The sequence below is a fragment of the Dermacentor andersoni genome, chromosome 1, assembly GCF_023375885.2.
Source record: "Dermacentor andersoni chromosome 1, qqDerAnde1_hic_scaffold, whole genome shotgun sequence".
In the NCBI taxonomy this organism is placed as follows: Eukaryota; Metazoa; Arthropoda; class Arachnida; order Ixodida; family Ixodidae; genus Dermacentor; species Dermacentor andersoni.
In genome coordinates this window covers 69,813,061-69,825,637 of record NC_092814.1, presented here as the reverse complement: position 1 = coordinate 69,825,637, position 12,577 = coordinate 69,813,061, and the positions used below count along the sequence as shown (strand labels likewise).

At 50.1% G+C, this 12,577-nt stretch overlaps 1 protein-coding gene across 1 annotated transcript in view; it reads left to right on the top strand.

The window, feature by feature from the left end:
* The window catches only part of LOC126545635 (uncharacterized), a 134,238-nt gene that overhangs the window by 96,080 nt on the left and 25,581 nt on the right, over positions 1-12,577 (top strand). The window contains exon 3 of the mRNA XM_050193559.2: positions 12,052-12,325. Coding sequence (XP_050049516.1) covers positions 12,052-12,325 — 274 coding nt within the window. The remainder of the gene's footprint in view (positions 1-12,051; positions 12,326-12,577) is intronic.

Below are 12,577 nucleotides of genomic sequence, written 5' to 3'. Positions count from 1 at the left end.
TGTAACGTTATGTGTGTCCGCTCACTGCCAATGCATTACCACTAAATAATGTATAATAAAAGCGTATATTGCGGGTACAGGGTCCCCTGTCAGGTGCTGTGCGCCTTTTGCCCCTGCACCTTTCTTGAAAGTGTACTCAAGATGAAATAAACATTCATTCATTCATTCATTCATTCATTCATTCATTCATGCGCGATGAGCTTCGTATTCTTGATAAAGGAAGAGGGAAAGGAAAGTTGAAGGAAAGGCCACTGCAGCTGCCTGTGCCGTTCTTCTTTTTTTTTTTTTTTTTTTTTTTTTTTTTTTGAGGTGAAAATAAGAAGAGGAGCCTTGATCGCCGTTTGTCCGCGATGGCTACTCCTGTTCACTGTGTTATTAAATAAGATAAGATAAGAAATAAGTACAAACAGGCGAGGAGTTGATATATGCGACTCTGAGATCGTATATAGCCGACGATCATTATTGTAAAATTGATAGCCGCTCTTCACATGACGGCGTTATCGAGGCCGCCCATGCTGGACGCGAGTACAGCCTTTGGAAGGCCGGCACTTGGGAGCGTCACGTACAATGAAGGATCACGTGAATATTCACCGCGTGGCGACCGCAGCACAGGAAGCGAGCGAAAGAGCGAATCTCTGGCGCAAAACCGAGCCGTTGGCGCCGTTACTTCGCTTTTCGTTTTCCAATGTCGCTAATTATGGTCCACTCAACAGCGCGCACGTTTTTGTGACAACGTTTGCGGGAAGGCTGGGTGCAATCACTTCACAAATACGAGGAGGAAGCTGCCTAGTGTGCGTGATACCGATTCCGCGGAACTTTCCTTTAGCGGCGGTAAGAGAAAGAAGACGCTGTGAAAATTTTGAGCCGTTCCCATATATTATAACGGGTAAACAGCTCCGCAGCTGCGCTCCAATGTTGAGCGGCCACATCGTCCGGAAGTATATTTAGTCTACAAATCATTATGTTATTCTGAGTTGGTAGTATTTTTATCTCAGCTCCTTGCTGCTGCCCTGCATTGTTACACTTGCTGCTTTGGGGGCCACGCTGCTTCTCAGTAAACTTGATTGCCTTTTGGAATTGCCACCGTAAACTTTTTTTTTCGTAAATTACAAAGGACAAATAAATACTAACAATATATATGTAGTATATCGCAGGAGACAACGTGAAGCGAGCAATGCGCACTTCATGCTCCTATTACCACTGATTGACCTAGAAATGTGACGGGAAATACTATATGGATGACGAACGAAAGAAAAAAAAAAAAGGGAGAAAGGAAGAAAAAAAACGTTCGTGTACCGTGCGTTGGGTGGACATTAAAGAACCCCAGGTAGTAATAATGATGCCGGAGTTTCTCCAATACGGTATCCCTTATAGCCCAATGTTCAGTTTTGGGACTTTAAGACGGTAGTTTAATTAAGCACTATATTTTTACTGATTCGTTACAGCGACGTACGCCGAAAGCAACATAGTAATTCTTGGCCTTAACGTATGTATGTGCATATTATTAAAATTTCTAGAGACATGGTGCGTGGCTTTCACTGAACTCGGATGACCAAAGAAGGAAACAAAGAAAGCAAAAATACTGTCTACAATGTAGTGAAAGCGATACGACGGATGCAAGGCAAAAAAAAAAACATCAACAACAGAAAGTGTGTCGGCGAGTTTCCGCATAATATCACACAGTCGCGCGTTTCAACGCTAACACCGGTACTGCGTTATGTATGCGCTCGCTACAACAAGATGGCTTCAGTACACTCGCTCGCAATTTGTGCGTTGAGTGCTGCGCCTGCGCAGCCGGGGCGTACCATTGCCACAAAGAAGGGGGGCCCCTGAATTTGGCTGCAGATACATACATAGCGTACACTGTAGGTAGCGCCATGTCACGTGGTGTTAGCGAGCGCTCGCGTTCGTGCAAAGTTCGTTGATGGATGGCACAGCGACACCACGCACATGGATCTGGCATGCGGACGCCTCAGTGCGAGGAAACAGCTTCTGCAAAGCTCACGAAGCCTCTTCTATATATATACTCACAGTTGCGAATCCCACAGCGAGCCACATATGCACATAGAAAGTGCTTGCAAAAGTACACGAAGCTGCTTTCGCCACACTATTAAGTGATACGTGATCAAAATTTCCTGATACGTTCGTTGACCGTGCATACATTTTTTCGCGTTTACGTGGAAACGAAAAACAAACAAAAGGAGAATGAGAAATAACAGTTTTCCTGCGCTTTCTTTCTTCCTTCCTTTCTTTCTTTAGGGTAGTGAGATATGCAATGCATGGCGCAGCCACTCTCATTAGCGCGGCTCCAACGGTCGGCAGAGTTGCAGAACGTAACCTGTTTTCGAAGGCTCCGGCGCTCGCAGCTGTTGTGCGTGCGGCGTCCGGCGAACGGGGTGCGGAAATGCCCAGATAGGGTCCCGGCAGAAATGGAAATAAACCACGCTCATTACGCTCCAGGGAACCGTCACTGTCTAATTCACACCCGCGAGCGTTTAACGCCCGTGTTACGCTCATATGTATTGGTTCAGTATTTCGGTTGAGCGTACAGGACCGCCAGAAGGCCGCCGTATATATAAATCGCGTTCAGCGGGGCATTATTTTTTTACTTCCTTTTAACTCATCGACTCGCAATATCGTGATGTGCTATGATAACGTGTGTGAATGATAAGGCTTTACGTCCGAAGACCACTACTGGGCTCTAATAGCCGTAGTATACAGTGAAAGGCTATGGTTCGATTTTAACCGTCTGGTGTTGTTTGCCTTTATATTTTTTTCATATTCACCGAACTTGTAGAACACGTGCGTGCAGATCGCGTTGTCAGTTTATCTGAAACCTCAAACGGAAATATTGCATGCATAGTGGAAAGATTACTGCCTAGTTTCAGCTTACTTGTTGTGGTGTAATGGGACAGGAAAGAGCGTAAGTAGCTCTTCGACATTTTCACATTGTTTTCGTAATTTATTAACTGATAACATCTTTTTCTTTTTTTGAGGATTTTAAACTGTTTCGCGTCGTATATCCCGCCACAAGAAGTACGAACCATAAGTTCAGCGACAAGAAGTGATATTTTAGCTTACTCGCATGTTTCCCTCGCGGAAAAGAAAAAAAGACAAACAAACAAGAAAACAAATACACGCTGTGCTTCTGTGAAAAAAAATGTAGAAATGTGTTAGTCCTCGTGAGCATGAACGAAATTAGAACTTTAAAAAATGGCGACGTTACTAGCATGGAAAATAATAAGTAACTAACTGGACTCCCGTCCTCCCGCCTCCCTCACACACACCACACACACACCTCACATATACCACACACGAACACGCGCGCACGCGCAGAACACACACGAACGTACAACAAATGCCCGCTGTCAGGTGAAAATAGAGAAAAAATTATGAGGGTAATGCTCGGCTCCGACACGTTTCTTTATGCATATTCGCGACTCTTATTCTTGAGTCAGCCGCTTTCTATTTTATTTTCCATCAGTGTACTTATTTCTCTCTTTCCTTCTCTGTTTCCAGGCGCGATTTTTGCTTGGGGCAGACGTTTTCGTCGTGGCGTGTCTGTTTCTGTCAACGCAGGAGCCGCTTTGATGGATTGCCCGTCGTTGTGAGGAGCCCAAGAGCCACGCGCACAGAAATAGGCGCTGTAGGCGCCGGGCTAAATCAGTTTCACCACGCTGAAAGGCGGTAAATAGCGGCTGGCTTCGCCTTGCTCGACCAACACGACCGACGGTTGAGCTCCGGTTCGGGTTCAGACGACAAATTGGAAGCAGGCGCGCTTCCCACGCGCGCCTCCTCTTATTAGCTTTTCTTTTTTTTTCTTTTTTTTCACCGCGTGCGCAAGAACGGAATCTGCGTCAGCAAGAGTAGCTTTTTTCCTGCATGAAGCGCAGATGCTGCTGCCGTCGCTTGGTGTCTCTTTGTTGTTGTTTTGGAGATCCCTCAAGAACAGAGAAAAGAAAGAAGCATTGATGTTAACCAGAAAATCGTCTTGTTGGCTACCCTGCGTTAGGGGATGGGAATAGAAAGTAGAGAGAGAGAGAGAGAGGCGGTGAATAGAGATCCATTAAAACAGGTAAACAAATAAGGGGACGAACGAGGAAGAGCGCTGGATTGCTGGAGTGGAGAGCAAAAGAACAAATGTCGCCACTGGCGTCTTTCTTTTCGAAGGATCGAGGCTCCTGCGGGCGGTGTTCCTTGTGGTCTTCTTGCTCTGAAACGGGGTTGCCGCGGGACCGAGTGCGGGGCACCCTGTGGTCGGCCCGCGCGCCGGCTCTTGCGCAGTCGGCGTCGTTGTTGCCGGTTATTAGCCGCTTCCGCGCGTGCTCTCCTCCGCTGCGCCCTAGCGTCCCGGCGGCGGCGTCGGCACACAGAGCTCCGAGAGAGGAGAGCGCGCCACAATGGCCGCCTGCCGCCGAGCGGGCCATATGCCCCGAGAGCACCCCACCTCGGGTGAGGAGGGGGTGAGCGTGCTTCATCAGTGCTCCCACTGGCGCGCTTGTCCCGCGTGCGCGACAAAGGGCCTGGAGGCACCCAACAAAGAGCTGCGGGGAGGTGTGAACGTCCACAATGTCAACCAGCGCGCCCCGAAGGGCAGCACTCTTGCCTCAAAAACGGTGTCGGTTCATTAAGCGGCTATTGTGGCGTCCGTTGCGGTCTGGAATGCCCTGGATGGGGCGGAGGGCGGGCCACAATCCCTCTCGCTCTCCGCGCGGTAACAGTTGACGATTGCATTCACGCCCTGTTGAACAGTATAAACGTTTGCAAATGAGAAATGGCAAGCTGCGAGTCGCCGTGATGTTCCTGTTGACTTGAGAAAGAGAGAGCATCGGTTTGTCTGGTAACCTGCGTGTAATACGATCTCGGTGGCGGTCGTCTGCGGCGGCACCCGTGACTTTTGTGAGCGCGAAAAAAAAAGAAGAAAGAAAAAGGAAACGCGCGCTGATTTATACCGGACCGCGGCGTCAACTGGCCACTGCGTGCGCGCGGGCCGCCGAGCACAAAGGGAGGCCGCGGCGAAAGCGACCCGCCTGGGCCAAACGGAAACGAAACTGATCCGTCGACGACCCGGAGCCGCTCGCACGGGCGGCCGACTATCACGGACCGCCCCTGGGCGGAGGACGCACAATGGGGCCGCTCCGCGTTGCCCAGCGAGCGCGCACGACTTCGCGACACGGGCCGCAGAGCAACCCGGGAGCACATCGCGCGCGCCCTGGACGGCCGCACCATATGTTGCGCCGAGAGTTGTACGCGGCGCTTGTGAAGTTCGAGACGAACGCACTGTGCCGGGTGACTGTGGGAAAACAGCTCTCGCGCGCAGCTGCATGTCGACACTTCGCGAACGACTTTGCGCAAGTTGGTCTCTGTCGACTTGCGCGATGACAGCTAACGAGATGCCCCTCAGCTTCCAGCCGACAGTAATTGATCTGACCGCGCTCTTGACTCGCGATGCGTCCGCTCGCACACCAGTGATTCGAGTTGTCCCGCTAGAGGAGCGACTGCTTCTCTAGGCGAAAACACCCGTGTACTTAGATTTAGGCGCACGTTAAAGATCCCCAGGTGGTCGAAATTTCCGGAGTCCTCCACTACGGCGTGCCTCATAATCAGAAAGTGGTTTTGGCACGTAAAACCCCAGAATTTAATTTATTTTTTTTTTTGCTTCTCTAGGCATGGACTGTGAACGCATTTCCACGCAAACGCTTGTCATTTTGAGTACGAACGCATTTGAAAAAATATGCCTTGTGGGAGGACACAGTTAAAGTTCTTTTTGGTTGTACATTGCTGCATATGCAGGTGTCATCTGTTTGAAAATTGAAGATATTGGCAAGCTGTAAGCGTGCATATGACAGGTGCTAATATTGCTGGAAACTTCTGAGGACAGCACAATACATGAGACGTGTATGCGAACCGGGGGGGCTCTGCTTTAGTGGAGTCAGCTCCATATTAAGGCAGCGGACACTTAGGCAGATGAACGCAAAAGCAAAATGGAGCTATTCCTTTTTTATTGGAATTAAACGGTCTTTTTTTTCGCCCAGGATTATTCTGCTACATGTTCTTCCTCATGTCCGTCAAAAGAAGAAATGAAAAAGAGACAGCATGACTTAAGTGGAGTCCGAACCCACATTCTCTGCGTGACGCGTGTGGTGCCTTACCAAGGACAGACAGATAGAGAGAGGGGGAGAGAGAGAGAAAGGGACATCCACTGAAGCGTAGGTGCTGCGTGGAACGCCATTGTATGAGCAGGTGATTGTCGTATGCGCCCTCATACATTGGCCAGTATTAAGTTAATTATGTTACCTTATTTAATTGACCAATTAGAGTATGGAATTCACAAATCAACCGGTGCACAAGTTTCAATGGTGGTATCGGAGCCGGCTCGGCGTATCTTCATTTACTAGGATTCCTGGATAGCGCTGATTTAAGGAGATGAATCCGTCCCCGAAACATGCAGCAGAATGCATTCGTGTATGCCTTTGCGAAGTACACGAGGAATTCTTATGCAAGTTTAGTGACCAGTGGAACCGCAGATGTTCAGAAACAACATTTTCTAAAGACGCGCTGAACCTGCCCCCATCGGCGTTGTGTAATTAAATTACCTCTCTTGCGACGTACACCCGAACGTGGCTGTATTGCGCAGCGTCTGTCTGCGCTCGGTTATTATGTCTCTGTCGTAGCCTCCGCTATACACACTCGGGGAAAGGAATCGCCGTATACCGGCGCGTTTCGTAACAGCTGGCATAGGGTACTCGAGGCTTCGCCAGAATCGGCCGAAACACGCATCCCCATAGAGGTGCCGAGTAGGAGCGTATTGTTTACGCAACCAACCTGATAACAAGGGCTGCGCTGCCGCGCGCGCACGACTCGCTGTTCGCGTCAACGCCGCCAAGTGGAACGCGCCATTTTTCTTTTTCTTCTTTAACGCGCCTCCTCGAGGCCCCCTGGCGGCGACGCCTGCGCAGGATGCGCCTATTTGTCGGTCGGCGGAACATGTGCACGGGGACCTGCATGTCGAAACCGTCGTCGATAGCGATCGTGGCCTTTCGCGAGCGCGCGCCCTTCGTTAATGTAAATGCGCTCGCGGCTCCCGGGAAGCCGCAATCTCTTTCTGTCATCGCGAAGCCAATGACAATCCGACCATATCTCCTAACAGGTCTCCCCCCCCTCGGACGCCTCGAAGGCGTGAGAAAACTCGTGACGGTGCGATTTTTTTTAAAGCTCTTTCTCCGGCCGATCATTGTGTGCCGCTGCTATATGCTGGCGACAGGCGGACGGGACACCCGTCTTTGGGCCGTTTCGCGTGTAGCCTTCATCGTTGGTGAGAAGGCAACTCGCTTTCTCAGAGTCAGATTCTGGAGCACGTTGGAGAGGCTGACGGAGTTGAGAGCGGGCACACGCCCACGGCTAAGTATGGGACCACTCTTCTCCTCGACTTGCGCTGAAAGAGGAGCGCCTATACTCCCTCTGTACCTACGGGAGAGTAGTAGTAGTAGTAGTAGTAGTAATAATAATAATAATAATAATAATAATAATAATAATAATAATAATAATATATGACAATTTCAATTTTAGTGGGACACGTTTGGATAGGATGACAACAGAAGCGAAATTTTACTCTGTAACTATTATTATCTTTAGTCCCCTTCTTACGCGCTCAAGTTGCGCGCAAACCTTGTTTTGGTCCGAGGCTTGTCCTTCACGGCCGCGTTATGCACGAGAAGCCAATAGTTGCGCAGGCTTCCGCCTTTGCCGATTTGTGCGGGATCTAGAAATGGTAAAACGACATTTCTATTCTGCGTAACTTCTACAAGTCCATCAGTGCAGCGCGAACGCGACTAAAAGGAGCGCAACTGAAGAGCGGTCTTGCGGTGGCTTCGCCTCCTGCGTTGAACGTAACACCGAAACGGACGGACGCCCACTGGAGAGCGGAGCACCGTTTTTCCGCAGCGCGGGCTAAAAAAAATCCCCCTGCGGGAGGAGAGAGAAGCCGGGGTTAATATACATGTGTATTATGGGGAAGCTATGCGAAAAAGCGCACAGAAAATGTAAGCTCTCTGCAGATCTTGGGGATCGAGTTCTAAAAGAGGGAGCCGCCTGCCGGCCCTGCTGTCTGAAGACCACCCCGGAGAACGCACGCCCGACGCTAACGCTCACCGCGCGCGGGAAATAAAATACGCCTGAGTACGCGAGCGGCAAGAGGCACGATAAAGAACGCGCGCTACGCCGCGGGAGCGCTGCGGAAAGCGATACGATGGGTCTCGCCTTTTCTTCTTTTTCTTCTTCTTCTTCTTCTTCTTCCTACGTTCCATGCAGGGATTTCTGCCGAAGCATTGCTCCCCCTTCAAATACCAGCGCAGGGCGTGCCACAATATTGGACACGTATGCGTCTTCGCTTAAGTTAGGAGGATACCTCGTTTTGTTACCCTGTGACAGTACACAGCTCAGTAGCCAGGCGGCGATTTCATATGCGTAGGGCACCCGAGACGCACACACGCTTGCAGGCAGGCGCACACGTATGTGCGCGTACACTGCGAGAGAGAGGGCGGTGTCGGCACATACCACTTTGACGCGGCCAGGAGCGAGTGTGCTTCGCTTGCGGATAGCATTTGGCAGAGCACGAGTCGTGCAAAGCAGCCGACGGGAAGCAGCGCACGTTTGCAGCGAGGTGCGAACAGACCCCCGGCGGACGCGCCCGGCCGCCCTTCGAGTCGAAGTTGGGGTGGGGGGGAGCGGAGGTCAGCACGGAGGCCTCATGCGAGCAAGTCCCTTGTCAGGGCGCTGTCAGGTGTCACCATCGCCATGTCGGGGAGGTGGCCGTCGCGCCCGAAGACGGCGCACACCGTCGGTCCTCTCCTTGGGACCGCAAGCGGCCGATAAGCATCGACCGGCGATGCGCGATGGAGCTCTGAGTCAGCAGTTTATCTGGCATCTCGCATTCTCAGGTGTAGGGCGCGCGCGCACGACAGCTCCAGCTTGGCCTCGGAGAGAGAGGAGGGGGCATTCCCGGGACCAGTTCGCTGGGCCGCCCGTGGGAGCAGACAGCATTCCTCGCGGACAGATCCTCCGTTCGAAGCGTTGCCGATTGCGTCACGCTGCGCGTGCGTTCTTGTAACGACCCTCTTCAAATGTTCGAGGCGGCGCGATCGATAACGCTGGTCTCAATTCGGTCGCGTTGGAGCAGACGCGCGCTCCTCCCGGCCTTTCACAGATGGACGCACGCGAGGCAGCTTTGTGTCCACTTTTCTCTGTCGGCACTGGACCCCCCGACTGCGCTTGCCACAAACTTTAGGGCGAGCCGCCCCCTTGTGATGGCACTCTGTATGGTGGTTCAGACCGAAGCTTCGATCTCTTCGGCGGTCGCAAACAAACAAAATAAATCGAAAGCGCAGCGTCGCATTCACTCTCTTAATCACTTTTAGCGCCGTCCGTTATGCCCGAATGGGGCTGCGTTTATTTGGTTGTGTTGAGATGACCGCACACGTAAGCTGCTACATCCCTGACCTCTCTGCAGAGACACAAACGCTCTTCACCGTCCTTGATAAGCTCAAAAGCCTTTCGTGATCAACAGAGGCTGTTGGTCCCGATACAAGCATACACCCACTCTGGCTGTCTTCTGATACTTCTTCGACTAATAAGACGCGATTTGGCTTCATAAAGGTAGCGGAACGGTCTGGCATATTGCGACGACGTTGCGCGCATCCTCACATGTGTACCTGCATCACGCCCCCTCCCCCTCTCCCCTCCTTCATTTTTTGATCCTTCTGTTCGATTTTCCCCAGCGCGGATTTATCGCCAACAGGAAAAATGTTCGACGCTTTCCGCTTCTCCTTAACTCTGTTCTCTAGTCATATTTGAATTAAGATGAACAAATTTTCTTTTACAAATTTCGTCCCACTTGACGAAATTCGTAAAAGAAACTGTTGTTTTGTTTCTATCGCATGTTGAAGTTCGGCGCATACATCTGGACAGTAAGCTGTGCACATTCACGAGAACGTCGAACACGCGTGCAACAGAGGCTCAAGGGCACAGGCATGTAAAAGCGCCAGCACGCGGACACACGGAGACAGGAGCGGCCCAAGACCGCGTGCGATAAAGAAAGGACACGTTTGGTTTGGGTGGCGGATAATATGCATACGTTTCACGTCGTCCTCCGTTTTCTGGTAGTGTGGGAGTCCTTCACCGAACGCGGCTTTGTTTTGTCTTTGGCGTTAATTTTGGATAGTTTCGCATACATATAGGTATATCACAGTTACCTATGGTTCCACCCAGCGCTGTATGTGCGGCGACAACGACGCGTGTCGAGTGTACAGCCGTAAGTGGTCTATACACCGAATAGCCTTATTGCACTGTAATTTCGTGCACGCGCTCCAGAAAGCTCTACATCGTTAGGCATTGAGGCGGCGTCCATTAGTCGGCGACAAATGAGGCGAGTAGCGACGCACATTCGCAAAGCTCGCACTTCGACGGCTGGCCACACGAATGGGCGTGACCGAGCGTGCGTACATGAATGTGAATGTGCGTGGCGAATTGCCCATGGTGTTCGACGCGTACACTTTATATATTGAACATAATTTTATATATGTGACAATTAGTCCATGCGTAACTGTGCGCTTCCGTGGATCTATGTGGTTATATGTGTCAGTGAGTGAGGACTCGGACACTACTTTGAAAACGTGCCGTGTATACAGTGCATCGTACTTTGTATGTGTTATCGTCATGGTGGAATTGTGCCGTGATTGTGACTCAGTGTTCTTATCGTCTCTTCTTGAAATAAGCTTTTTCTAAAAGCGCGGCTCAACGCACCATTAACTATTGTTGAAGTCGGGTATATATGCCAGTGCCTTTGCAGAAATTGTTGGGATTCTTTTTTTTTTCCTACTTTTGAGTTTCTTTGTGCGCATTTAACAAGTGGTGGAACAACAAGGAATCTTTGCTTCGCGAACGGTTTTTATCAAAATAGCGGAGGAGTTATAATCATATCACGTGGGCGGTAGCGGACCCCTTCGAACCGGTCGTCTGCGACTCCACTGTACCAATTAATAAAGAGGGATCAAAGGCTTAATTTTTTATTTTATTTTATTTACACATGCCTCACAGGCTCTATGTAGGAGTATTATGCGAGGGGGACTAGACAATAATTTTTAACAAGAACACGAAAACAAACAAAAGAAATTCAAGAACCAGGTATTGTACAATGGTAAAATGTAGTACATCTGGTGTAACATTGAAATAATAAAATACTTAGTAGGTGTTATACAAAATCGAGTGGGCTTACATGATATCCCTATAAAATCTATAAACATGATTTCGAGTCATCATATGGTCAAATAGTCATAGATGGTTAGTATTTTATTTCTAAATCCCACATGGTCATGAACCCATGTTGATGTGACGACTTTATCAGAGAGGTCGTTCCATTGAGTAATTGCACGTGGAAGCGTAGGTTTGTTAAATAGGTTTGTTTAATTAAGAAAAGGAAAAAAAGTTGAGAGAAATTGAGATGCTGGTATATCGGACGGAAGGCTGGATGATGGCTTATATTCGTTTACAGCTTACGCCTACGAGGTCGAAACATGGCAACAAGGAATGATTTTATTGAATTAGCGCTATGTTTTGCAACCGTTCATTAATATTTTGCGCTCGTTCCTAACGGTTGTAAGCATTAGCACAACCATGTCGTCATTAACTGCACCGTTTCGTCAGAGTCACTTCTAACTTGCGAGATATCCCAACTAATCGATAACGCGAACGCGTGCATTTTTGTATTCTGCAGCGCACGCAGTGTACAGCTGCTGTCGCGAGTTTTCGAATCAAGGAAGCTGCACACAATTGTTCAGCTTCCTTGCATAGTTTACCCATCCATGCGAAGCTTGGATGGAAGGTCTGCGTATACACGTATATCCGCTCACCTTTCAGTTCCAAGCGGCATGCCCTGCAACGATAAAATCACGCCTTAAGTGCGTTCCGCATTAAGAAACTTGTCACCAGTATATCTAAGTTGATCGTGTTCGAGCCCCGGATGATATACAACGCGCACGTTGTCTAATGCCGCAGGAGGATGTTCCCTACCGTACGAGTTTCCTTCTCCGGAGTGCAGCCCGACGCTCGGTACATTGTGCTCCTGGACATCGTTCCTGTGGACAACAAGCGGTACCGGTACGCGTACCACCGGTCTTCGTGGCTGGTGGCCGGCAAGGCGGACCCTCCGTCGCCGGCGCGCCTCTACGCGCACCCGGACTGTCCCTTCACGGGGGACCAGCTGCGCAAGCAGGTCGTCTCCTTCGAGAAGGTCAAGCTCACCAACAACGAGATGGACAAGCAGGGACACGTGAGTCGACCTGCTTTCTTTCTTTCGCTGGAGCAATGGTTGCTCAATGTCATACGGGATATAAACGTGATGAAGGGCATGCGCGCACGCTTCCGCTACAGTCTTCCTCCTGTAGCCCTCCCCCCTCCCCTCCCCCTCTGTAGTGCTCTGTGTATAGACCGCTTAGGCTTCAATGCGGCAACCTGTTTCTTCGAATGCCGTGTGCGCCATATACCTACACATCTGTGGCGTTTGCTGCACTCTTTATGCTGT